General features: G+C 40.5%; 1 protein-coding gene across 1 annotated transcript in view; it reads right to left on the bottom strand.

The window, feature by feature from the left end:
• The window catches only part of Thbs4 (thrombospondin 4), a 46,401-nt gene that overhangs the window by 12,264 nt on the left and 6,262 nt on the right, over positions 1 to 27,875 (bottom strand). The window contains exons 3-12 of the mRNA XM_046429152.2: positions 15,888 to 16,135; positions 13,173 to 13,281; positions 12,721 to 12,803; positions 12,335 to 12,386; positions 11,920 to 12,122; positions 10,297 to 10,434; positions 8,025 to 8,093; positions 3,751 to 3,903; positions 545 to 649; positions 193 to 300 (exon numbers count right to left, since the gene is read on the bottom strand). Of these exons, the coding sequence (XP_046285108.1) occupies positions 193 to 300; positions 545 to 649; positions 3,751 to 3,903; positions 8,025 to 8,093; positions 10,297 to 10,434; positions 11,920 to 12,122; positions 12,335 to 12,386; positions 12,721 to 12,803; positions 13,173 to 13,281; positions 15,888 to 16,135 (1,268 nt within the window). The remainder of the gene's footprint in view (positions 1 to 192; positions 301 to 544; positions 650 to 3,750; positions 3,904 to 8,024; positions 8,094 to 10,296; positions 10,435 to 11,919; positions 12,123 to 12,334; positions 12,387 to 12,720; positions 12,804 to 13,172; positions 13,282 to 15,887; positions 16,136 to 27,875) is intronic.

Below are 27,875 nucleotides of genomic sequence, written 5' to 3'. Positions count from 1 at the left end.
GATGTGGCTCAATGGTCAAGTGCCCCTGGGTTCAATCCCTGATACCAAAAAAAAAAGTTTCAGTGCTATGGGGACAGAGTGGCAACTAATATTTGGGATGATCAATATAAATAGTTGATGGGGCTCTCTTCCATCATCCCTGGCATTTGGCATCATGTGGTAGTTCATGGGTCCTCCCCACAAAACTGGTACCTGTTCATTCAGGATCCCATCTCCATCAGCATCCTCATCACAAGCATCTCCAATGCCATCTCTGTCTGCATCTTCCTGGCCAGAGTTTGGCACATACTTGCAGTTGTCCTAAGGAGGAAACAGCTCAGAGTGACATCCTACTTGTCTTACATTGAAAACCAGCTATGATCTCAAGACCAAGTGTAGCTGACTTTATTGTTGGTGGCTGTTTTGCTTCATTTGAGATGCAACTACTTTAAAAATGCAATTTTAAGTGGGACCTGCAGAATGTTTCCCCCACCTAAGATGTGGTTTTGTAAAGTCAAAGTCTGTACTTGTGTGTGTGTGTGTTTCTCTTGCTTCTCCATCTTACCTTCTTGCAGTTCCTGGCAGAGCATGGCAGTTCTTCATCAGGGTAACTGTCGATGTCCACATCCTTTCCACAGACATAGCCATCACCAGCCCACCCGACTCCGCACTGTGAAAGGAAAGCCCATTGGAGGCCTGGGAAGCTGAGCCTGGCCAGGAGGCGGGAAGCCAATAGGGCCTCTGCTCCTGTATGAGCATCCCCAGGGGAAGGGCCTGAAGTCTAGCAGCTTTGATTAGATGAGATTTTAAAACTATTTAATTGCATTTGGATAGTCTAATGGTTCAAAATTCAAAAGACACAAAGGGAAATCGATGCTAAAAACTATCCTTCTGCTCCTGTTCCCATGGCTCAGGCAATCAAAGGAATCCATTCTTATGTTACACTGTCAGAGAATCTGTGTACAGACAAGCCAGTGTCTTTCTCTCATTTTGTCTTTTTGCAAAATTGTGTGTGTATCATTGTTTGTACATCTACACACACACACACACACACACACACACCTGTTCTACACCTTGGCTTTTTAAAAAAAAAAAACAAAACAACTCCCCATTCTATCTTAGAGCTCTTTCCATAGTGTTCCATGTAGATTCATGCCATTCTTTTTGATGGCTGCAGACATATCACACCTATGATTGTCTGGATGCACCTCAATTAATTCAATTAGTTTTCCACTGGTGGGTATCAGGCTTCTAACGTCTCTCCTGTTGCTAACAATGCTGCCACCAAAAATTCTGGCCCATTAGTCATTTTGTGTGTGCATACTAGTTTCACAGCATGGAATTTCTGGTTTAATGGGATCTGCATTTGTAATTTTGAATTATGGCGTCCCAACATTTTTCATGTGAATGTCCAAATTATTCTTCTCCTGAAAATGAATGATTGGGTGGAGTGGTTCCTGTGGCATTTTCCTTATCATTCTCGAATCACAGTCTTATCTCTGAATTTGTCTTCCGGATCAATTTCTACCAAAGGGGGAACCTTCCAAGGTACTTATCTCTTTTTACCCCCCTTACTTTTAGCAGAAGGTTCCCACAGGCACAGTGCTGGGTCGATGTCTCTATCTGCCTGGAGATGTGTACCTGAGGATCCTGCTGCCACTAAGGGTGAGGGTAAGCCTTCACCTTCAGCAGAACGAGGGTGAGGTTAACAGCTGTTCTGTAGCCAACTCTTCAGGAACACATTCTCCTATCTTTACAATAATGTTGCAAGGTCGTCATTCTTTTTCCACAGAAGAGCCAGGTAGGCTCAGCCTAGCTCAGTGCCTTGCTCAGAGCTGGGAAATGTGACCTTAAGTCTGTCCCATTCCAGTGAGTTTTGCCATTTATACGTGGTTCATGTGCATGTTTTGAGTTGTTCTTCTGCTCATCTACATCTGAGGAGGCCGAGTTAGAGGATGACAATACACCGAGGAGAAAGGAAACCTTTCCAGAAGGGTCCTGGATATGAGATGGAGCAGGTTGGGCTGCCCTGGGGAGGAATAGGCAGGACATTGGAAGGAAGAGGGGGAAAAGGGGGCCATAAAAAACGACAGAACCAGAAATGCAGGGAGAGGAAAAATGAACCCGTGGCATAAAGACAGAGCAGGGAAAGAATCTGAGGGAGAAAGTCTGGGCCAACGGGAAACACACTTTGCAGAGCAAATGTGAAATTTCCTGGCCTCTCTAATCAAAATAAGGTGCTTTGGGAGCAGTGGTTTCCTGAGCGGCAGCCTGCCTGTCTTATCATCTGCTCTCTCCCTTTGCAGCCAGAGATTGAGAAGGCCAGATTCCAAAGAAATCCTCCCAGAGCTCACCAATCCCTGCTCAACTGCTTCAGCAAAATGCCTTTGGAAGGCCTGGAGAGTTTAGCCATGGGGTATGGTCCTTGACTCACTTTAATGAGGAAAAATTTCCTCTAGGAACAAATACATTTTTAATGAGCCATTTTTCTGGCAGATTAAATTATTTTAGCAGTCACACCAAGTTTATTAATCCTTTACCATCTGTCGTTGTGCCTTATTACAAATTCAAAACATATTAAGAGCCCATCACCCACCATCCCAGGGGCGTCATCAATTTGTTCACAGAAAATAAGGACTTAAACACAGAGATACACTTGCTACCCAGTGACTTTTTTTTTTGGAGCTTTCTGGGGTTTTTCCCCTCTGACAACAGCACATCTCTCCATCCTGAAGTTGTTCCAGAATATCTGGATTGCCAGGGAAGACTATTATCCTTACTTCTTTTACTTATTTTTGACTCTTCTTATTTTTCCCATATGAAAAGTGGCATGATAATTGCAGAAAAGCTTCCAGGAATGAAGACAAAGGATTCTCAGTTTAAGGTATAAGGAAGAGGACACATTCTCACAGAATCCATGCTGCAGCCCAGGGGTGCTCGCTATGACCCTCAGACTGGCTGAAGGGCCACCTGCTGGGGGCCTGGCACCCAGGAAGTAAGGAGGAAGTGAGCAGCCAAGGTTGGCTGACTTGTCAGTACCCACAGTCCCTGAGGACTCTGGGTCCTGGAATTTGGGAATAGGTGGTCCTTTCCCAAAGGGTCCTCTACAGGCTCAGCATGAGGCCCATGTCAGCTGTGGGTGCTCGGCTGTCTGCCCAGGTTCCTCCTGCCCACACTGGCTCCAGGGCTGGGAATGGACAGGAAACATGACCATACACTGAGCTGTCCCTGCACTAGGGCTGAGGAGGACATAAAAGAATGGCATTATCCCTCACTTAGACTCACTATATAATGGAGGTTTCTCCTAAGGACTTTCAACAGCCCTCACCTCTGCATTATGACACCCCCTGAAAATGGACATGAGAGGTCTCAAGGGTACGTAGAATCAGGAATGGCAGCAGGTATGCCTGTCAAGTACAAGTGGACAGGGCAGAAGAAGGAAAGGGAGGAGGTGAATGAGCCTCCCTGTCCCTGGATTCTTGGGCTTCTCCACAGAAGGTGCTTGGAAGCTGGGGCTCCACCATCCAGGTGAGCAACTGAATGGTGTTGCTCCCATGGCTTTCGTGGTTCATATAAAAGGGAAAGAACAGGCAGCCGAAGGTTAGGTGGGCTCTGGACTGCCCCCCACAAACCCAGCTGCCTTGTTACATTCTGTGCTCATTTTGATGGCAACATTTTCATTTCGGAGTACTTTTACCTAGAAGCAAGCAAAATCGGAGGGAGGTAGGGTTTGAAATGGAAGAGGAAAAACAAAGCAAGTGAACAACTTACCACGCAGGTCACTTCCCCTTGCCTCTCCTCAATGCACTGTGCATTCACACTGCAAGGGTTCAGCTCTGGATTTCTGCAGTTTCTTTCGGTTTTGCATCCCCTTGTCTGGTCACCGGTATACCCCGGTTTGCAAGGCCCACAGCGGTAAGACCCCTGCAACGGACAAAGATGAGAGGATGAACCAGGGGTTCAAACCTGTGAACAAAGCCACTGTTGTGTGTGTGTGTGTGTATTTATATATATATTTCAGTGATTCCAGGATTAAGTAGGCCCAGGCCTGTCTCTCGGTTTGCATGTGTATATTATGCAGTCCAGTGAATGTTGGTGAAAACACGATTAGATCGAAGCTGCAGAGGGCCTTGCAGACAATGAAGGTGTAGCACTGAAGGGAGAGAAGGGTCAACAGTGACCCAGCAGCACTCTGACCCTGCCAGCTGCACTGTGGAGGGTGAAGGAGGAAAGGCTGAAAGTTCTAATGAGTCCTGGGAGGTGGAGTAGGGAGCTTTGCCCTGGAGACAGGGAGATGATTTGGTTAGAAAGGCCTTTTTAAAAAAAAAAAACAAAAAACTATTCCTTTGGCTCTTTTATAATTAAATGACAAAGAAACAGGCACAAAGAGAAATATTGGTGGCTTGCACTGAGAATTCTTGATGAGGTAGGTTGCTGTGGAAGAAGAAACTGGCAAATGAGCCATCAGCTCTACCACAATGGCACTTCCAGGGACACACAGGACCTCTTTTTACATTTTTTTCCCTTTTTTTTAAACAGTTAAAAATATTTTGTATTATTAAAAATTTTAGTCTAATTGAGGTATAACTGACAAATTGTATATATTTAAAATTCAATATATTTAAAGTACACAGTGCAATGGTGTAATATATGTATATACTGTGAAGTAATTATCACAGTGAGTTAATTAAGACATCTGTCACCTCCTATAGTTATTTTTCTTCTTTTGGTGAGAATACTAAGATCTACTCTCTTAGCAAATTTCACATATACAGTACAGTATTGTTATCTACAGTCCCCATGCCGTACAATAGATCCTCAGAACTTATGCATCCTATATAGCTTTACTGAGATAAAAATACATACCATAAAAGATTCCTTTATAAAGTATGCAGTTGAATATTTTAGTCACTCAGGAACTTTTCATGGGCAAGTCTGAAGGATGCTTTGCAATGATTTTTTATGATCTGTCAGCTTCACTGGGTATCCCTCACTCCTTTTCTTGATATCTGCTCTTTTTCTTTGCCTACTCCTTCATCTTTTGGATTCCCTGGAGGTCTATCCATTATCTACTTTTCTTCCCTGTGAGTGACTTCTGTTATTACTTGTGTGTGTGTGTGTGTGTGTGTGTGTGTGTGTGTGGTGCTGGGGATTGAACCCAGAGCCTTGTGCATGTGAGGCAAACACTCTACCAACTGAGCTATATCCCCAAGCCCATGTTATTACCTGTTATTTCTCAAATCTGTTTTTGCAGACCAGCTTTGTCCTGGTAAAAAGCTAAGAAGCTACACAATGGAATATTAATCAGCTATTATGGCATTTGCCGATAAATGGATGGAACTGAAGACTATCATACTAAGTGAAATAAGCCAATGTCCCCAAACCAAAGGCTGAATGTTCTCTCTGATAATGTGGATGCTAACACACAATAAGGGGGGAGGAGGGAAGAATAGAAGTTCACTGGATTAGACAAAGGGGAATGAAGGTGAGGGAATTGGTGTTCCCAATGAAGGAACGGGAAAGACAGTGTAATGAATCAGACATAACTTTCCTATGTTTGTATATGAATACACGACCAGTATAACTCCACATCATGTTCAACCACAAGAATGGGAAGTTACACTCCATGTATGTATAATATGTCAAAATACACTCTATTGTCATGTATATCTAAAAAGAACAAATAAAATAAATTTTTTAAAAAAGAAAGAATGCTTAAAGCTATGTCCCCTGATAGTGTAGCTATTGAGCAGCTGTTTAAAGTGGAGAGCGGGGGATAATTTCATTGATCCTATTACAATTGGTCTTAATATTGTTCTTCTGTTATGCACATTATGTGGGACAGAATAAATGTCATATTACAAAAGCTAAGAAGCAATAAATCCTAGTACATTCCAAAGCAGTACAGTACCATGGGAGAAGAATTCGAGCTCTGTAGCCAGCCCGGGAGGATAGTGAGAAGTGTGACCTCAGCCTAATTATGCAACTCTCCTGTGTCTCAATCTCTTCAACCGTAAAATGGGGATAATAATAGTGCCTAGGCATAGGGCTGTTGTGATAGTTAAAATAAATGACTTGATGTTTGTGAAGAACTTTTGCTTATAAGGAAATGAGGAAACTAAGATTAAACAGCTTTTCCAGGGATGCTGGTAACCTGGAAGAGTCGTAAATGGAATCAGTACTTTTTCTTGTTGCTGGTCCACCCTGCTACCTCTTTCATCTTAATACTGTTGACAGGAACTTTCAGAAATAAAACTCATATCTGAATATTAAATTACAGACTCCTTTGTACTAAGCATTTTCACTTAATAAAATGACTTGTGCAAAGTTTTATGAAAATAGTGCTGTTTGGGGATTGAGTAATCACCAGAATAACACTGAACTGTTAATATAAACCAAGAGGTGCTTCATATTTTCAAAGTACAAGGGTGGCAGTAAATTATCCAATAAAGTTCCCCAAAGCACAATATTGCAACTTTAATGCAAGAAAAAGAACAAACCTGGCATTTAAAAATTTCTTATACAGAATATGACTTGTAAAATAATTCTTACAGTAAACACATTTGTAGCAAGCTTTTGCCCTAGTTCTGTCAATCAAATGTATTATTCCCCCGTGTTCTACGTGTTTGGAGTTAGGATCTATGAACACACCATTGCTTCCATAATGGTTCTGGTTTGGTAGCAAAAAATCAAACCAGAGACTCTGCATCTAATAAAAGAAAAAGTTGGTCCTAATCTCCATCACGTGGGGTCGGGCCCCAAATTCCTAAACACCTATAGCACAAGAGTTAAAAATCAAGAATCAACAAATGGGACGTATTCAAACTAAAAGTTTTTTCTCGCAAGAGAAATAATATGTGAGGTGAATAGGGAACCTATATCCTGGGAACAAATTTTTACCCCCTTACACTTCAGATAGAGCTCTAATCTCTAGAGTATACAAAGAACTCAAAAAGTTAAACAACAAAAAAAATAAATAACCCAATCAACAAATGGGCCAAGGACCTGAACAGACACTTCTCAGAAGAGGATATACAGTCAATCAACAAATACACGAAAAAATGCTTACCATCTCTAGCAATCAGAGAAATGCAAATTAAAACTACTCTAAGATACCATCTCACTCCAGTAAGAATGGCAGCCATTACGAAGTCAAACAATAACAAGTGCTGGCGAGGATGCGGGGGGGGGGGGGGGGGAAAGGTACACTCATACACTGATCTTGGGACTGCAAATTGGTGCAGCCAATTTGGAAAGCAGTATGGAGATTCCTTGGAAAGCTGGGAATGGAACCACCATTTGACCCAACTATTTCCCTTCTCGGACTATACCCAAAAGACCTAAAAAGAGCATACTACAGGGACACAGCCACATCAATGTTTATAGCAGCACCATTCACAATAGCTAGACTGTGGAGCCAACCTAGATGCCCTTCAATAGATGAATGGATAAAAAAATGTGACATTTATACACAATGGAATATTATGCAGCACTAAAAAATAATAAGATTATGGCATTTGCAGGGAAATGGATGGCATTAGAGCAGATTATGCTAAGTGAAGTTAGCCAATCCCTAAAAACCAAATGCCGAATGTCTTCTCTAATATAAGGGGTGACTCAAAATGGGGTAGGGAGGAAGAGTATGAGAAGAAGATCACCACTAAATAGGGAAAAGAGGTCAGAGGGAATGTGGGGGGATAAGGGGAATTGCACAGAAGATGGAAGGAGACCCTCATCATTTTACAAAATACATGTATGATGATGTGAGGCGGGAAAAAAGAGAGAAATGTGTCACATTAGATTGGGTGGAGAGAGGTGATGGGAGGGGAGGGAAAGGGGGGATAGGAAGGGCAACAGAATAAAATAGACAGTAGTATTGCTGTATGTATATACATGGCCATATAACTAACGTGATTCTGCAACCTGTACACTTGGAAAAATGAGAAATCATACCCCATTTGATTCAAATGTATGATATGTCAAGATCATTGTACTGTCATGAGCAACTAATAAAAAAAAAAAAAAAAAACAAGAGACATACTCACCAATGTGTTGATACAGATGGAATTCGGAACACACGCCCCATTCAGACACTCATCAACATCAGTGCACACCTAGGCAGAGAAGTTTAAAGAAGGTTTAGAGAGACCTGCTGCTTAAATAGAAATGCAAATAAGTTTTTCTCTGTTTTGATATCTCTGTGTGAAGTGAAGACCCACGGAATTTCAGGTAGAACAGTAACTGAGGGTTATTTTGGCTGTCTCGAGGCGTTTGTTCCAGTCTGTACTTAACCTAATTGCAAGTGAGAATTGCCTCCATGGTATTTAAAGTTGTTCAGAAAAGACAACTTGTACAACTCATCTGTTCTGCACCTTTTTAGCCCGGAAAGTTTTTTTTTTCTTTTTTAATCCTACTTGGGACTCACTGTATTTCTATCTAAAGATTCATATCTTTCCTTAATTCTGGAATATTCTCACCTTCTTTCCATTTTTAGTTTCTCTTTGGAACTACCATTAGACAAATGTTGGGCTTTCTCATTAATATCTTCTTTTGATCTTTACCTCCTTTTTATATATTTTTTTATATCTTTATTTCTCTGTATTCCATTCTGGAAGGTTTCCTTAGAATAACCTCAGTCTATGAATTCTTTTAGCTGTGTCTAATTTGTTTTACTCAGTTTTTGAGCTTTTAAGTTCAATGATTATATTTTTATTGATAAAAATTTTATTTGCCTATCTTTCAAACTCTTTTCCACAATGACACATTCTTTAATTATAGTTATCTATTCCTTCTTTTTTCTCTTTTCCTTTATTATTTGTTTTGTTTTTACCACCTTTCCTTATGGTACTGTCTTCATATGAATTGCCATTTTTGTTTATGAGCAGGCTACTTAGTAGCCCTGATTTTTCCTAGGGCATTCCACTGGCCCTGAATTCTGGGATGTTTTTATACAGTGGCATGACTAGCCAGGGTCCTCTCAATTTCATTGCTCTAGGTCTGGTTTTTATTGGTGTGTGTTTCTGCATTATATGTGCATTTCTGCATTATATGTGCATGGGTATGGGGCTCATAACTGTATGTGGCACAAACCTGGAAATTTGTTTTTGTTTTTTGGCTCTAGCAATTAAAGTCAGGGGTGCTCTACCACTAAGCTACATCTGACCCCCACTCCAGTCCTTTTTATTTTGAGATAGAGTCTCCCTGAATTGTCCAGGCTGGCCTCAAACTTGCAATCCTCCTGCCTCAGCACCTTAGTGGCTATTAAAGCCTCACCTCCCCATTCCTGGAACTCACACCCCACTCCATCACCCATGAGCTGCTGTGGATCAGTTTCCCTCACAACTCTGGCTTTCCCTGTCTCTAGAACTGGCACCGTTTCCCTTTCTTTCTTTTGACCTTGGTAACTCATTAAACTTGTGATAAAATTTGCAAGCTGGCTCCCTTCTACTTCAGTATGGTGTACCATATTGCCGGGAGTCCACAGGGAAGTGTCCTTACCAGCTTATATCAAGCTTTCTATTTCACTTTGTCTGCTTTCTTTGGTTTAGTCTTGGAGATTTTGTCATTAAAGGAGAAGAAGAAAGCCTTGGAATCCTTCCTCTAAGTGTCCCCTTGTCATTCTGCTGTGTCTAGCTTGCCTCCTTTTTCTTGTCTAAAAACTGATGTCCTCTAGAATCCTTTGATAGGCATCTAGGAAATAATGAACCCCTGCCCTTCTTCAAAGCTAATCATTTCCCTAAGGTAGTAAAATATATTTATAGATCAACCATCTTTAAGGGCTGAAAACATCAAAAAGAATTTCACAGTCAGTCAGTTAAATAATGACCAGGATACAGTAGAACATTTGGAAATAAATGGAGACTGTCACGAAGTACTCAAGTGTTTTATGGCGATTTATAGCTTATATAAGAAAAAGGGTAGGTTTCCTCAGGGTATTATTTTTACTCTTGAAATCCTCTCATCTCCAAAACAGCTTCTGATTGGCAACAATGGCTCAATAAAGAGGACCTAATTTTCCAAAGCTTTTATTTGTTCCCTGTTTCTCAAGTTATTCTGCAGGACAAAATGTCCAAAGGCTACAAACAGAATAAGTCTACAATCATGCCACAAATCCCCATTCTCTGATTCCAACTTTAACAGCTTCTTCCCTTCTAGAATATAACCTCAGAAACGAGTTGAAGACTCTCTAACTTTCTCATCGTGCACTATGACACCTGGTAGGCATTGGCTACTCAAGGAGATAAAGGGTCATACAGAAGAATTGGGAAATTGTTCTCATAAGACGAAAAATGAATAAAAACCATAACTTCAACCCACCTGCTTGTTTGTCTTGGCAAAACTGATCCCAACACCCTGTACCAGGGGCCCCATGAAGCCCACAGGGCAGGCATCACATCTGAAGCCAGGAGCCAAGTTCACACAGCGGACACCTGGGTAGCAGGGATGGTATCTGCACTGGAGAAAAAAAAATCATAGTCTTTAACTACACAGAGAAAACACTCTCCAATCCCTTACCTATCTGTACATGCCTATTAATTCATTTAGGTTTTTTTTTTTGGTAGAAAAATGATAAAAGGAAATTAAGGCTTCTAACTTCAGAGTTACCCATTGGATCTCTGATCCTCCAAACCTGGGTTGCCTTCTGTGGGCTTTGTTGTGTCACAGAATAATGCACCTCCAAGTCAAGAGGTCCTTAATGTGAACCAGTCCACTCCCAGTGTATATGCTTCCTGGTGTTCTAGCATGGAGTGTACAAATCCCTGTGAAAGGACTGTGTCCCTGCACCACTTGTAAACTGGCTGTTAGATGACTCCAAAGGCATTAGCTAAGCAATTCAAATGGAAAGAGCTTGAGAAGGTAATGCCAGGGCAGATGCTTCTTCAGTAAGATGTGATCCTTCAGAGTCTGCCTGCCTTCGTGCCTTGTTAAGAAGTCCAGTGTTATTCTAAGGCTTCTGTGGTCTAGGAGATTGGTTTTGATACCTTTTATTAAAAAAAAACAAACACTTGAACTAATGTAAAAAACATGACCACTTCCTGCCCTTTCAAAAAGGAGGAAAATTCCAGCTCACAGATAAAAGCCAGATGCAGTTCTATGAAACTCATGCAGATGTTTCTCCAATTAAGGGATTACTAGAGACCATCTTAGCTGCCCACAACTGGGGGCGGCGGCAGGGTAATGAGCTAAGCACTACCATGAGCCTGGGGGAGCCCAGGGTGCAGCTGTGTCTCTGTGGTTCCCTGCATTTCCCTGTCTCCCTCGATCTCTCCTTTCAGCTTTCTTCTGGCTGGTGGGTGGGGAAGGCACATTTTGATGGCAGCCTTGCTACTTTCTATGGACACAGCTTTGCAATGAGACTAGTGACGGGCTAACCATGGTCCTGAAGCCGTCTGCTTCTCAGATTCTGCCTGCTGATCAAACAGCCTGTATTAGCTGTATGTGTTCTCACTGGCTCCCTCCCTGAGCACTTCTGGATAATCACAGGTTACAGGCCTCCTGGATAGATCTTGGCATGAGATTCCTAGTGCTCCTCTATTTTAAGAGGCCTGAAGAAAACCATTATAACTCTTGAAATATACCCTTACACATATCTTCCCCTCCCACATTTGCAAAAGCATGAGGAAGGCACATTTCTATCAGACCACTTAGGAGAAATGATCAATGCAGATGTTGGAGCAGTAAGCAAAAATCACAGCATTGCAACAAAGGGACTGGTAGACAAGTTGGAAACAGGAGAAATGGCAGCCACGGCTACAACTGGGTCCTGTGCCTCCTTTATCCTGATGCTTACTGGGTTTCAGGGTCTCAAGGATTCATAAGGAAGTAGTTTGTGATGGAGCCCAAGTCATCCTTTAATTGCTAGCATGGCTTCTTTGGCCAGAAGCTGAAGGGTGTGGACAAAGCTTAAAGAGTTCCTGCCCCATCTAAATGAACTTGTACCTCATCCACATCAGAGCAGGTGATCCCGTTCCCTGTGTAGCCGTCAGGGCAGGGCCCACACTGGAAGCCATCTCTGGTATCAGTGCATCGAACGCCTCGGAAACATGGGTTGGAGTCACACCGGCGTGTAGGGCGTGTTGGGGGAGCTGGGGGTGCTGGGGGTACCAGCGTGTTCGGGGTTGGAGACTGAAAGCTGAGAGGACCTAGAGAAAAATAATAATTAGTAGGCTTATGCATCACTGGGGAACATACAGAATATAAAATGCAACTTGGGGTTTTCTGATAAGCTTTTCTTCCCTTCCCTCCAACGACATGCAGACTAGAAACTCTGCGCAACTCTGTGCTGGAAACTGTGGTCATGTGATGATCTGGATCACCTGACTCAGAATGGGCCACTCACCAGGGAGGCACTTACCACAAGCCTGGCATTCAGAGATGGTGTTTCTTAAAAATGATGTTTCCTTGACCTTTAGAAATGAGAAGTGGAAAACAGATTGAAAAAAATCCAGGAAGAAAGAATCTATGTGGAGCTGTCTAAGCACTTCTTATAGTCATGCTCAAGGAGTCCTTGATGGCTCCCACTTGTCCTGGAGCCATGTAGTGTTCATTGCAAGAGTTTCCCCCATTTCTAGAGCCCTTCTGGCCGAGCCCTGGGCTGGCAGGCTGTGTGGGGGACACCTGAGGTGTGGCTCAGGACATGTCGCTCTCCTTTCCTGTGCAAGCCCATAGCTTCACTGGCTTGTGCAGAGAGCTGCTCTGATAAGACTCTGGCTTTTTTTCATGGTATGTCCTGTTCATTACCTGCTGTCTCAGAAGATCCTTCACTTCTGCCAGAAGTTGGTTTAGTTGTGCCATTTGACCCAAGAACTGCCGATTAAAGTCCCCTGTAGGAATAGCAAAAGGTAAGGCATACTCATCCAGTGACGGTTATTTCTAAGTGACTCAAAACCCAAATGATTCCCCACCCAGAGAATCATCATGACAAGATTCAATAACTTGGAGTATCTGCATTTAATTTGGAGCAATTTATCTAATTTACCTAACAAAATAATGACAATGATGCTTCTGGTTAGTCTGAATTCGTGTGAGTTACAAAAATAAAAGTGCAATGAAAAGATTTCTTGCCCTTGGTTTTTCCCAAGAGCCTAATTTCTGCAGATATTTTCTGTTGGGCTGCTCTGATGACAGCCTGCCTTTCAGTCATGGGACCTAGCCTGGGAGATGGTCTGTGAAAACTGCCTGGGAGCCCATACCTGTGCTTGTCGCGGCCAGGGGCTCACTCTGCTGCAGGAAGCAGTCTTGCAGGCTGGCCACCTGGAACAGTGAGCCTCTAACCACCAGCTTCAGCTCTTCCAAGAAGTCCTGGAAAAAAAAAAAAACAACCACATTCATACCACAGATTGCTGCCACTGTTCAAAAGCCAATGTGCTTGCAGACTCACACAATTTTCATAAAAGAGCAGCCCTGTATACCTGGATGCCAACATCTTACATAATTTTGTAGATTCGCATTTTTCTAAACCTTGTCAGTCTTATCCTTTTGACTGAAGCAAATATGGAAGTAGTCAGTTGCCTACGAAAACACTGGCATCTAACTTGGTCTGAGATTCCATCAGGTGGCTGAGGGGAAGAAGGGCTGTTTTCCTTCATGGTAAGTGAGTTATTTTGTGGCAGGAGCTTCTTAAGAACTGTCTGGAATTTATTTATCAACTTTGAACTATAATAAGCTATTGATCCCAATTTTAAACAGTATTGTTTTTAGGATGTCTTGGCTAGAGGATTTTGCAAAGCCTCTGATTTCCCTGGGCCAGGAGAATGAATAAGCAGTCTATTCTATGATAATTAGGAAGTTGGCACCGGAGTTATATATTACTAGTTGATATCAATCATTCATCATTAGCCACAAACTCAATTTCCTTTTCCCTTTATCTTGTAATTTTTACTTATACTCACTTTTATAATATCTCTATATGACAGAAATTGTTTGTGTTAATTGCTAATGTGAAGTGATAATTCTAATTTTAGAAATGAGCATGCTAAGCATTTTCAAAGAAATTTTTGATTTGACTAAGATCTATGCAACACATGCTGTGTAAAAGAAAGTGTGTTGGACATCAGACTCTAGCTCCATGGAGACAGGACCATGACTGGTTCTGTTCACCACAGAATCTCTGATGACCAGAACAGGCTATTTGTTGACTAATTAATTTTGAATGAGAGAGAAGGTGACTACAAAAACCAAGCCTCTGTGGTCCCTGCTGATAGTTCAAGGAACAGAGCTTTTGAGAAAGTTCTAATGAGTATAGATTCTCAAGACCTTGTCATGGATGACTTTTAGAAACTGACTTATTTGATGGTGGACACTAATTTCTGAAATGGTCAGTGACACAATTTCTGACTCTTATTTTGATTACTTGGTCTATTCAGAAGTAGTTAAACATATCCTGCAATTCATTATTTTTTCTTTGTATATGTCCACATTAAAAAGTTCTTCAAAAGTCACTGCAAAACCAAAATAACCCCCCCCCCAAAAAAAAAAACCTTTAGATTTTAGCTTTCTTGGAATTTCTGCTTAAAAAATACTTTCTTTTCATTCAAGCATAAAATTCTAGGATCAGATTCATAGTTTTTAATATTACTATCTAAAACTTTACTGCAATGCTACTTGTCATGGAAGTCATTGCTTACACTCTGTTCTTTGTACAAAGGGTGTGGAGCAGCTTGTAATTAAAGCACATATAATGAAATAATAAAATACAAATAGAAAATGAGGATTAAGAGATAGGAGACAATAATATTATTGGCCACAACAAATAAACACAGTTATTCATTTTGGCATTTACTTCTGTACCAGATAAAATCTAAAAATTACGGCCAGATATAAATGATTGGAAAGGACAAAGAATACTAGTAGGAAACGAAGCATCTCTTAGCACAAAAATTCTAAAAGAAATGTATCCAGTAACTTCTGCAGCAAATGCAATAAAATATTAATAATAAAAGAACCATTGGCATGGCATAGAAGACAGAAATGCTAGGATTTTTTTTTTTTTTAAAGAGCATGTAGATCTAAGTTGGCTGGCAGTTAAATTTCCTTTTTGCTAGTGCATTTTCTATCATGACCTATGAAAAATTAATTTTTTTTTGAGAAGGGGTTTCACTAAATTGTCCAAGGCAGCTATCTTATCTCTAACTTAGGGCTGGGATTTTCTTTAAAAAATTAAAATCCCACACCTGGGTACTGGGGATGGAACCCAGGGGCACTCTACCACTGAGCTATAATACCCCAACATTTTTTACTTTTATTTTAAGACAGGGTTTTACTGAATTGCTCAGGTTGTCCTCAAATTTGTGGTCCTCCTACCTCAGCCCTCAAGTAGCTGGGATTTTAGGGATGCCCCACCATGGGAGGCTTCCAACCAATCTTTTTCCTTTTTGTTAAAAACAAATAAATAGGAGAGGGAAGGAGGAGGTACTGGGGGCTGAAATGAAGCAAATTATATTCCACACACGTGTGTCAAAATGAACACCACTATTATGTATAGCTATAATGCATAATAAAAACATAAAAACTAATAAATACTATAGAAATTGTGAAGACAGATAATCCTGTTCCCCAAAGGTGATTATTTTAATTTTAGCTATTCCCTCCTAACTTTATAATCTGAAAAGTTAACTCCAAAGAGTGCATTTTTCATAGGAGGCAGAAGCTCTCGACTTTAGTTTCATATTCAAATCAGTATTTTTCACAATACTGATGCCCAGGCACGATCAACACAGATTCTGATTAATTTGTCAAAGGTGGCACCCTAGCAGTTCCTCAGGTGACTCCAGTGCACAGCCAGCATTAGACCCACTGACCCGGAACAGGGATGAATCAACAAAACGTTTTCCATAACACAGGCCTTTGCATTCCCTAGGCCTCAACATTCCATCTTTCCCTTCTGGAGGATGGTTTGTGGTTCCTACCTGTGCTTTCCTCTGGAAAGTCCTCAATTCAACGGATTCAGGATTCTGGGAGAGGCCAGAAAAGGCTCTGGGGAGATTGTGAACTGAATCCACTTGGGTGCAGTCCAGGTAGAGCTCCACAGAGCCAGCTCCTCGCTGCAAATTGGTCAGCCTCAGGAGCAGCCTGTGCCGCCTCCCATCAGCTAGTTGCAGGTTATTGAAAACCACCAAATGGATCTTCCCATCATTCTTCAGGTAACGGAGGATGGCTAGAACCAAGCACAGGTCAGTGAATGGTGTGATAAAGGGAAAGGGGCTAGTTCTGTGCTGAGCAGCCTCCTGGTCACAAGGCTAGGTCACTGGAAAGAGGTCAAACAAGTTGATGAATACTGATTCTCCATCTTTTGGGTGCCAGGTGCTGTCACAGACACTGCAAGGCAGGAGCACTAGAAGCCCACTCTCCTCCTCAGAGTATTTTGTGCTGCTGGGGAGAAAAACAATACTAGCAAATCTGAAAACAACACAACTCTGTATAGTGGCAAATACAGTAAGAGAGTAGAACCCTACCAGATAGCAAACTAAAATCCAAGTAAGCTCCTTGGGGCATGAATGCATTAATTTACCAAACATTTACTGAGCACTACCATTGGTGAGACTGGGTGTTATCCTTGGTTGCTTTAAATATTTACTATCTCCTCATTGCTTTAAATATTTAATTTCTCCTCATGAAACTGGAATAACTACAGATGAGGAAAGTGAAGCTGAGATAAATGAAAGAACTCAAGGACATCATGAGTGGCAGGACTAGAATTTGAACCTATTAAGCATGGATAGGCCTTTATAAGCATATATCAAATGGAAGGCTCCTCAGCAGCCCATCCCTAAACTTAACAATGCTTTAGGAAAACAAAAGGTATCAGTGACTGCAAAAGAAGGAAAAGGAGGGAAATCTACTACCTTGCCGCAGTCCTGCTGGCTGCAGCAAAATAATCAGGGGGGGTGACGAAGAACTTGTGTACTTGATACAGCAGGAGTAGGAGCCGTTTATTGCAGGACAGGAGCAGTATTTATACATTCCACACAGCTTATCTAATTAGCATAAACTAGATACATCAGTCAACCAATCAGGAATCTCCACACTTAATGGCTCGCTTTTGTTACTTCTCAAACCACTCCCTCTGGCATTTTGCCAGGCACCATCCAGACTTGTTTATGAACTCTAACATTCCCCTGGCAAAATGCCAGGTGTTATTTTTGACTTGTTTACAGACTCTAACACTACCTTACTTTCTGTTCTTTTTTTTCTCCTTCTCCCTATACAGGTAGCTACCTGTCTTCTTAAGTTCACTAAATAAAAATTGAATTTTAAATTCTGGTTTTCATTCTTGTTTTTTTAAAATTAATTAATTAATTAATTTGTTTTAATTTGTTATACGTGACAGCAGAATGCATTTCAATTCATAGTATTCAAATGGAGCACAATTTTTCATTTCGCTGGTTGTACACAAAGTAGAGTCACACCATCACAAAGGAGAGTCACACCATCACACCATTCGTGTCTCTTCATACATGTACCTAGGATAATGATGTTCATATCATTTCACCATATTTCCTACCCCCATGCCTTCTCCCCTCCTCTCCCTCCCCGTTTACCCTATCCAAAGTTCCTCCATTCCTTCCATGCTCCCTCCACCCCCATTATGGATCAGCATCCACTTATCAGATAACATTTGGCCTTTGGTTTTTCTGGGATTGGCTTATTTCACTTAGCATGATATTCTCCAGTTCCATCCATTTACCTGCAAATGCCATGATTCTATTCTCTTTTAATGCTAAGAAAAATTCAATGTTCAACATCTCTAGCAATTAAAGAGATGCAAATCAAAACTACTCTAAGATTTCATCTCACTCCAGTCAGAATGGCAGTTATTAAGAATACAAGCAACAAAAAGTCAACAAATAAATGACCTTACATTACATCTCAAAGCTCTAGAAAAAGAACAACAAATCAACACCAAAAGCAGTAGAAGAAAGGAAATAATTAAAATCAGAGCTGAAATCAATGAAATTGAAAGAAAAGAAACAATTTTTAAAAATCGACAAAACAAAAAGTTGGTTCTTTGAAAAAATAAATAAAGTTGACAGACCCTTAGCCATACTAATGAAGAATATAAGCAACAATAAGTGTTGGCGAGGATGTGGGGAAAAAGGCACACTCATACATTGCTGGTGGGACTGTAAATTGTTGCAACAACTCTGGAAAGCAGTATGAAGATTCCTTGGAAAACTGGGAATGGAACTGCCATTTGATCCAGCTATCCCACTCCTCAGTCTGTACCCAAAGGACTTAAAAACAGCATGCTACAGGGACACAGCCACATCAATGTTTAGAGCAGCAAATTCATAGTAGCTAAATTACATAACCAACCTAGATGCCCTTCAATAGATGAATGATAAAGAAACTGTGGTATATATACACAATGGAATATTACTCATCCTTGTTTTGTATTCCATTATTGTCCTGAACATATTGGGCCCTGACCTAAAGTCTGGTCCTGGAAGCTGATCCTTTGCAAAGGAAACCTATTGGCTGAGGCTTGTGAGAAAGAAGATTAAAGTTATTTGCTTCCAAGGTCTTAGTGAGACTAGCAAAACATCTCCAGGTCCATCCACAGGTACTACTCTTAAATCCAAATTCATTGCTAGACACAAAAATCCAAGATGTTGTAGATGTTGGCTAGCTAATGTGGTAAACACATCATTGTGGTTCTAAAGATCTGAGCTAAAGCTTTCGGTTGCCTCCAAATGGAAGAGCCTGAAATTGGTAGAACTGATCTGGAGGGCAATTTGATGGTGTGTATCAGAACCTTAACTATACAGAACCTTGGCCCAGCAAGGTCACTTCTAGGGATTAAAACTTAAAAATATTTACTATCTCCTCATTGCTTTAAATATTTAATTTCTCCTCATGAAATTGGAATAACTACAGATGAGGAAAGTGAAGCTGAGATTAAAAAAAAACAGAAAGAGAAATAAAGAAGCACCAGTTGTATTGATGAACATTCATTTCAGAAATATTTGAAGCAACATACATCTAAAAAGGGAGGATTGGCTACTTATTATTATGGCGTAATAATAATGAAATGGAATATTATGTGACAGTTACATATTAAAAGCACAAAAAGATATCTCCAGGATTTAGCTAGATGAAAAAAGATTGTAAGTCACTATAATTTCCTTCAGAAAAATCTATATGTACTATATATTTATATATTTTTTAAAAAAAGAAAAAGAAATGTATTACATACATATGCCTGGATGATGTTGCTGTCAATCTGTATGATTTGTGACAAGTAACTCAGACCATCTTTCCTCAAATGCCTTTTTGGTAGAGTATAAATGCCAACTTGGTGGTGCCACGTGGACTAGCCAGCCAAGAAGACCTGATTATGTTGCAATAATGCCAAAGAAAAGAATCACTAAGACTTTCTGCACATTTGACTTTCTAGGTTCATTTTCCCACCCCTTCATTTGATTTTTTTCCATTTGACCAGAGTCTGAAGATTGTCAGCTGACATCAGGTTCTGTGACAGAGAGAGATGGAGGCAGGAGGAGACAGGAAATCTTCTCTTACATCTACCTAGTCCCTGTCACATGCTTCCTGAGAGCAAAGAAATGGAAAGACCTGGCAGGACAGACTAGCTACAAGGATTGTCTATGATTATGCTATAATAGCAAGTTTCCTGAAGTGTCAGTAAGACTTAAAGAAACAGGGTCTGAAAAGAAAAAAAACAATGGATGGGGGAAATTGGCACGAGAAGAAATCATTAAGGTATTTCTAATCTGGGCTATAGCAGAATTTTTACTCTTTTGTTTGATATTAATTGCTAAGAATTTATAATAGTATCTGCCTGACTGGAAATTGGAGACATCCATAATAACCAAAAAGAGGGAGAAGTTGAGTCCAAACATAACCACTAATTCAGATTTTTTTTAAAACTTCAATTACTTTACTATTTAAAAATTTTGCAAATGCCTGGAGTTTTTCTAGACCAATAAAAATACCACTTGGACCACCAAACTTGAAATAGGTCAGCACATATTTATTCAATGTCTCCTCTTTCTAGTTATGGCAAATACTTCTGTTCCCTATATTCATAGTTTAAGATGATATACATAGGGACTTAAAAAATATTCTTGATTTTCCTCCCCAAACTGAGATTTCTGTGAAATCTCAAAAGGAAGCACATTTTTCTTTCATTTGCTGCCTACTGTTAACAGGGCCTTCACAGGGCACGTGGGCCATGGTTTATTTTCATAACCGAATAGCAGAGTTGAATTTTATAAATAGCACTAGTGCAGTAGTTCATATATAGCAGGTGCACATTAAGTATTGTGAATATGAACTTTCAATGAATAATTAAATGTGTTTAAAGCCTTTCATGTAGAAAATAAAAAGGGTTTAATTTCAACAATTCAACATTTGTTCCAGGTAGCAAAACCTACTCTTGTGTTTGCATTCTCATTTAAGGGAATTCTGTGCTTCTGCCTTGCTTTTGGTTGCAACGCAACACTCAAATGACAAATTCCTTGGGCTCCTAGATCTTGTGACAACAGCAAGAGGTGGGGAATAAAGGAAAGAAGACTCATGGAAACTTCCATCTTCAGTTAGCAGACAAATTATCAAGTGCTTTGACATTTACCATTCTTCACACTTGATCCAATAATTCTCATTTCTCTTATGGCTTCCATTTTTCATTTTTCTATTTTATTGCAAATTCCTTACTTCAGTGCCTCTACTTATTTTATCCTCAGAACAGTAAGACTACCCCAGAGGGCAGACAGACGCCTGCTCACTTAACGTGTTCACATCAGTCATACTGAATCTGGAAATAGCAAGAGCTCTGGCTGTGGAACCAGTGGCCTGCTGGATGGGAGTGTCCCTGACCTTCTGGGAGGCAGCCCAAGGGGACAGGGAGAGAAGGTACATGTTCCCTTCTTCTCCACAGCCCCTCTTCCCAGGGTTCACCTCACCCCATCTTAGCCCAACACCCATAGAACAGAGAGAACAAAACAGAAGAAAATACCACAGAGGAAGAACACCATCATTACACCCCCCAGCAAAGGATGAGAAGCCAGTCCCCCAACACCGGAACCACCACACCTCCTGACTCCACCACACCTCTGCCATGTCACCACCCTGGGGAGCGCTGTGGTCAGGAAAACCCCCTGGATACAATTCTGTTTCTTTAGCTACAACACATTCAGTTTGCAAGCTCGATTTTCACTCACAACCAGCTGAACAAATCTGCTTGGTGATTCCAGCCTGCCTATCCTGCAGGTCCACTACCAAGAGCGCAACCATACTGGACTGGAGAGGAAGGCTGTGGGCCAGTAGGAGCTCTGGTTGCAATGGTGTCTCTGGCGCTACTCTGCTCCATCTCTGGGTTTCTTTGTTAGATTCCTGCCCCACCCACTGTGGGTCTCTTCTGCACATATTTTTGGTACAGACAGATTGAACTTCTCCTAGGACCCTCCTGATTAAGCTATTGCCTTCTCAAGCAAGTTCACAAACATGCAAACAAAATTCTTCAATGATTCCCTAGTGGTTTCTAGGTAACATCTCTACTCCTCATCCCAGAACTGTCTGTAATCTCTCCACCAGCTCAATCACCCTCCACATTGCCAAGTCTGTTTCATACTACTTTTCCTCCATGTGTAGCATCTGAGAGCAACCATACAACTATTTGTGGAATACAAAAAAAACACATAAATTCACTTATTCACTTTGATTTTTGCAACAACTTTTTTTAGATGCAGAGATGTTTTCTATTGGTTTATTTATAAAAATCATTTACCTCTAAATTTAACATCTTTGTGACCTATTTTATGGCACTGTCCAAAAGCTGTATTTCCATGCCAGGGCACCAGGCTGACACAGGAACCATACAGCCCAGCCTGACTGAATACAATCTCAGTGACTGGCAGGCAATGAGGAAGCAAATCCAAGCAATAAAGATTTGAGGTGTTGCTATCTCAGGAAAGAATTTTAAAAGGTGCTTTTTGAAAAGCGAACCTGGTAGTCAAAAATATTACAAAATGTTGAATGTCAAAGCACTGACGCAGGGTGCTAGCTTTAAAAAATGAAATGAAAGTATTTTGTCTGCTTGAGCAAAGAAGTTCAGAGTGACCTGGACTGCAGGCACCATGCTCAGAAGGTAGTCTGGGGCTTCCTGCTTTGCTTGGCAAATGACTTGACTATTTGGCACTTTAAAAAATTGACATCATTGTCAGTCTTTCTTCTTCTTTTAACATAATTATACATTTAAAAAAATGTCTTCTTGCTACTAATGTCTTTTGTGATGGATAATCTTGTTTGCCTTTGCTTATTATCTTTATGTCCTAAACTCTAGGTCTTGGTGACTTTAGTACTTTGGAAATACATACAAAAGGTAAATCAAATAGTTTTTCCTGAAAGTACGTCAAGTAACTTCTAGCTGTGATAAATGCAGCCTATTTCAAAATTTTCCTGTAACAGTTTGAACAAATATAAAGTTTACAGAGTACATATATATACACAGAACAAACAAACTACCCAGTGAAAGAAAACCCAGCAATTATATTAAACATCTGTGGAGATATTTTTTGTTTTGAAAAATTATGAGACTCCTCATAGTATGCAACTAGCTGGTAGGTGACAGAGCTGTGAGGTGCACAGAATCTAAAGGTCATGTTATAGACAGAAGCTGCAAAGCAATTTCTTAAGCTCCTATGGAACCTTTATAGCCTTAGTAGAATCACAGAATATTAGTATTATAAGTCATCCAGCTTAATATTTCACTTCACAAATCCCTTCAATAAAATGCAGCCTCCACCAGCACATTTCCAGTAACAAGGAGCTCATTACTTTGCAGAGAAATCCATTTCATTTTTGGATGGCTGTCCAAGATTTTCCTAATATAGAGCCAATATCTGTTTTCTCTGATTTCCACCAATGGATCCTAATTTTACTCTTCTGAGTTATAGACAGATTTAGTCTGATCCTCATTTCAAATGACTTTCTTCAAATACTTTAAGGCAACTTTCATACCTGTCCTGTTTTCTGTCTAGCTCCTTTATTCTCCAGTTCCTTTAACTTTTTCAACTTGGATATGATTTTTAAAAACATGGGGTCCAGATGGGTGCTGTTTTCGTGACTCTTCTCAAGGTAGTCTCTGACCTGTACATGTCCCTGTGAAATGTGTGCAGGATTAGATGCAATATTATGATTGTGGTTTGGATAATCAGAGTACAGTGGGACTATTAGTTCCCTTAACCTGGGCACATGTGTGCATTAATGAAACCTAAAATAAGAAGACATTTAAAACAGTTTCATTGCAGTCTCTTTTCATTCAACAAACCTTTTTGAGCATCCGATATGTGTCAGGCACTGTGTTCAACACTGATTGGTTTTTAATGCTGTTGAACTCTTAGGTTAGATCTCCCACAACGTGTAGTTCTGCAAGTTTTCAACCCCAATGGATTTATATTTTTGTTAAATTTCATCTGCTGGATTGGGCCCACTGTACTATCTTAATATTGATGATGGTATTCAATATATTCAACTCAATTTTCTAACTTCATCCCACTTGCAAATGCAACAATACCATCTTTTTAAAAAAATACCATTTTAAGTTATTGTTTAAAAGTTCAATAGAGATCTTGTCAAAAGCCAATAGATATGTGACTATGAGACAACTCATTAACCCATAGAAGTACTATTATCTAGCTCATTTAAAAATATTATTCAGAAAGGTATAGAGAGTGACTTCATAAGATTTTCTGAAGTTAAAAAACACTATACCCAGAGCACCCTTTTTATCTATTAGCTTAGAAACTTTATTGAAAAAAAAAAGTTTGGTGTGACATATTCTTAGCAACCCCATTTTGCCTTTTAAAAATCCTAGATTTCTTTTCCAGGCAATCCTAAAATACATTGATAATAATACAAACCTCTGGGGGTTTGTCCTAAAGTTCACTAGCCTGTGGTTTTCAGAATTCACTTTTCCTCTCTGATAAAAAGGGAAACATTTGCCTCTCTACAGTCTATTCTCTGTGATTTCTAAATGTCACCCATAGTGGCTCCACTATCACTTTTTTTACTAAATACCTCAATATATAATTCACTGGACAATTATACTCCCTAAAGAAATGGAGTGGATTTTTTCTTATCACCTCTTCTAGCTTGGGTTTTTGTTTTCTTTTAAGCCATTCTTGACAACTCAAAGAATGTTTCATTGATGGGTAAGACAGAAACGAAAGAGCTATGACTTATTGCCATAATTTACTAATTGTGCACCACATGGTCCTGGCAGTAGGTTTATTCCTTCCTTACTTCTCCCTATTCTGAACATAGCTAAAAACATCCCTTTTATTATCTTATGTGTGAATCACTAACTTTGACTCAGTTAAGTTTCAGTTTCTCTGTCCTAATCATTATAATTTTGTGTCAAGTTTTAAATTCTTTCCATCTTCTGCATATGACCACTTTGAAATTGAGCTCATTCAAGGTTGTCTCATAGGAATGTTTTGAAAGTTAAAAGGGAAAAGGAGTGTTGAGCTTTTATCATAATCCTGACACTTTTAAAGGCTCAATAAATGTTGTTATTAATGTTTGAGGATCCTCATTTCCCCTACTCATTACTGGGTGCAGAATTCTTATTTCTAAACTCTTCCATCTCTCTCAAACTGTGTTTCTTTAGCCTGCGGTCATCAAAACCACTACTCTGAACAATAAGACATCTCCTATCCTTAGGCTGAGCAGTCTGATTCTATTCATGACAGCAAATGCTTGGGGTTCCCTTCACCTCCACAGCATCAAATTGTCCTTCTGTGACAACTGAATGAAGACTAAGGAAGCAATTCTTCCCATTTTCTTTTTCTGAAAGGTTAAGCTATCATCAAGGAAAGTCTTTTTTCTTTGGAAGACAGTTGCCTAAGTAGCAGACATTGATTGGTCTATCTATCTTTTATCCATTCATCCTATCCTATTTAAGAACCTGGAATTTTTATTAAGCCTCATAGCCTAAAGATTATTATACCTTACAAAATTCAGTTCTTGTAATCAACCTGGGATGTAGCGATTATCATCTCCACTTTAGAGATGATAACCCAGGGATAAGAGAGAATCAGAGAGGTACTCAGAGTGACAAGCTAGTAAGATTTCTAGCTGGGACTCAAAACCATGAAAATAACTGCAAAGCTGTCTCCATGCCAGATACTAGACAAGCATCAACCATATCCAGCCAGGTGGTTTTTGTAGTATGTTTATTTCTGTCAAGATTTTATTATCTGCATTTCTAATAACTACAGATCATTTGTACCAGAAATACTCTTATATTCCCATCCAAAAGTTCTTGAGCATTCATTCATTAACAAAGCTTATTTTGAGCACTTACCATGTACCAGACACTGTGTAATTTCAGAATTTCCACAGTGGTATACACCTTCTTTAACAAACAAGTCTGCTCTTCTCAGCCTCCATTTATTCTATCCAATCTGCTCAGGAACCACTTCTATGTTCAAGGCAGTGTACCTGGACCCCTATACATACAAACTGCTGCAGCAGATGCAGAAAGAAGTTAAGGGGGCTGGAGATATAGCTTAGCAGGTAGAGTGCTTGCCCTGGGTCAATCCCCAGCACCACAAAAGACAGATGGACAGACAGACAGAAAGAAAAGGGATGTTGAGCCTCCCTGTCTTGAGGGAGCTCACAACCTTTTGGAGAGAAGAACCAGACGTAATTCAAATACAAGGTAAACTAAGACTAGTTCTGTCCTTAAGAGATGCCAGGTCATACAAAGAAAACTATCCAGAGGTGTTGAGGTGGGTCTTGAATGTGTAGGACTTTGGTATCTGGAGATGGGGCAAGTCATGTACTGGGGAGGGCAGGGGACAAGAACATAAGGTTGGAGAAGGAAAGATGGCATTAGTGGAACCAGGAACTGCATGAGGGACAAAAGGAAAGGCTGGTGAGGGTCAGGCAGTGGAAGCCCTGAATGCACCTTTTTCACTAAAGGTCTCTGGGGTCATGTGTAACTTAACTGAAATTATGTTTTGCAAGCAATAATGAGGTGGCTGTAGGTGGGATGGCTTGGAGAGGGTGAGTGTAGAGGGAGAGTACAGTGGCAAACATTCTTTGCAGTCTTCTTCATTCGTTCTACTTTAGGTTGTTTCAGGAGCTCATCTGGGACCAGACAGTCCAATCTTGCTCTTTGATACCATCTGTGAAATCATCCTCCTTTCTCTCCCAAGTCATGAACTTGTTAAAGTCTGTTAAAGGGAAAGCTTTTATTTCCTACTCAGGTATTTAAAGCCAGCAGAGATACCTTTGGATTTCTTCTGACTGCTTCACTGTTTTCCATGCAAATCAACCAAAAGCCTGATCAGCTGAGCCTCAGCCAGGTTAAATGACACCTGGAGCTCACTATCCACAGAGCTGTCTTCCCCCATCCTCCTTGTGTCAGTATGGCCACCACTGGACACCTCCATGGGGAGTCATAACCACATACCACCTCTCTTCCTTGGGCCTGATGAACCCAGTGACTTCTCTTTATTGTTCTAGTCACAATGGACTGCTGCTCATTCCCAGAACTACCTAGTACTTATCCTACTGTTCCAGTGACATAACTTCTCTATGCACATTCTTCATCCCTCCAAGATTTAATACTAGTATCAATTCCTTTGTTTCCTGAGAATTCTGGATTCTTCTGGGCTCTTTCTTTCCCCTCCACATTTTCTAAGAATCTTCTATCTTCTCTAATAATTTGGGGAGGGGTATTAGCTTTCCATTACTGTGACAAATACCTGAAAGCAAAAACTTAAGAGGAGGAAAGGTTTATTTTGGCTCATAGTTTCAGATGTTTCAGTCCATGGTCTGTTGACTCCATTGCTTTTGGGCCTGTGGGGAGGCAAAATATCAGGGCAGCGGGTATGTGGTAGAGAAAAAGCTGCTCACCTCATGATGGCCAGAAAGCAGTGAGAAGCAGAAAGAGGCCAGGGTCTCAATATCCTCCCATGGGCCTACCATAAGTGACCTAACTTCCTCTAACTAGGCCCCACCTACTAAATGCTTTACCAACTCCCAACAACACCACAGGCTGTAACCGAGCCTTTAAGCACATGGACTTTTGAGGTCTAAAACCATAACAGGAGGCATTCATCAACATTTTCATCTTCTCCGGTAAAGCTTCAATCTGGTATTTGGAGCTGGTATTCACAGCTGCAACACATTACCGGTGATTCTCCAGAGGAAACACACTAAGAGTCCCTCACTCATTGATCCACCTGCCCATGTATCCAGTGTTACTCTTGCCTTTATAGAGGAGACGGAAAGCATCAGTTTGAAGAAATTTGCTTCCTTGTGTTTCCTGACATCATAGTCTCTCCACCATAGCTTCACATAGACTGGCCAATTTAGAAATATAAGGCAAGCTGCAGAAAGGGTGAAATGTTAGGAGCAACGTTTATCCCTGTACTGAGAACCTTCTAGCCATTCAGCTGAATGAGTTGAGGAAAAAAAAAAAAAGAATCCTTCCAATGCATCTGAAGTAGTTTAGTAAGAAGCTGCTGACTTACAGCTGAAAAGCAGTGATTTTACAGCTCACAATGGAGTAGCTGGATGGTTGGGAAGTGAGCAGTTCCTTCTATAGATGTGAGGCAGATAGCAGACAAATCACCTTTCAGCTCTAAGGACAGGCAAAGGAAGTAGGAATGGCTGACCTATCTGCTGACCATATCCCCAGACACCATCATTACCCAAGGCCTCATCACAGAACTGAGAGGCCATGAGGTATAGACAGAATGCTGACTTGGGAACAGGCGGAAGGAAGGATGGCAAGCATTGGAACTTGACCTAAAAAGAGGGGTTCAAGTCCCATTTCTTTTTGCTTTAACTCTGTAGTCCTATGAAAACTAAGAATTAGGGATTTTTTTTTTCAGCTGCTAAGTCTATACATTAAGGGTTCAATC

This window comes from Marmota monax, unplaced genomic scaffold, assembly GCF_021218885.2.
Source record: "Marmota monax isolate L192 unplaced genomic scaffold, Marmota_monax_Labrador192_F-V1.1 WCK01_AAM20220418_F8-fsc00018, whole genome shotgun sequence".
NCBI lineage: Eukaryota > Metazoa > Chordata > Mammalia > Rodentia > Sciuridae > Marmota > Marmota monax.
Note: the sequence above shows the minus strand (reverse complement) of the source record. Positions and strands in the feature narration are given on the sequence as shown.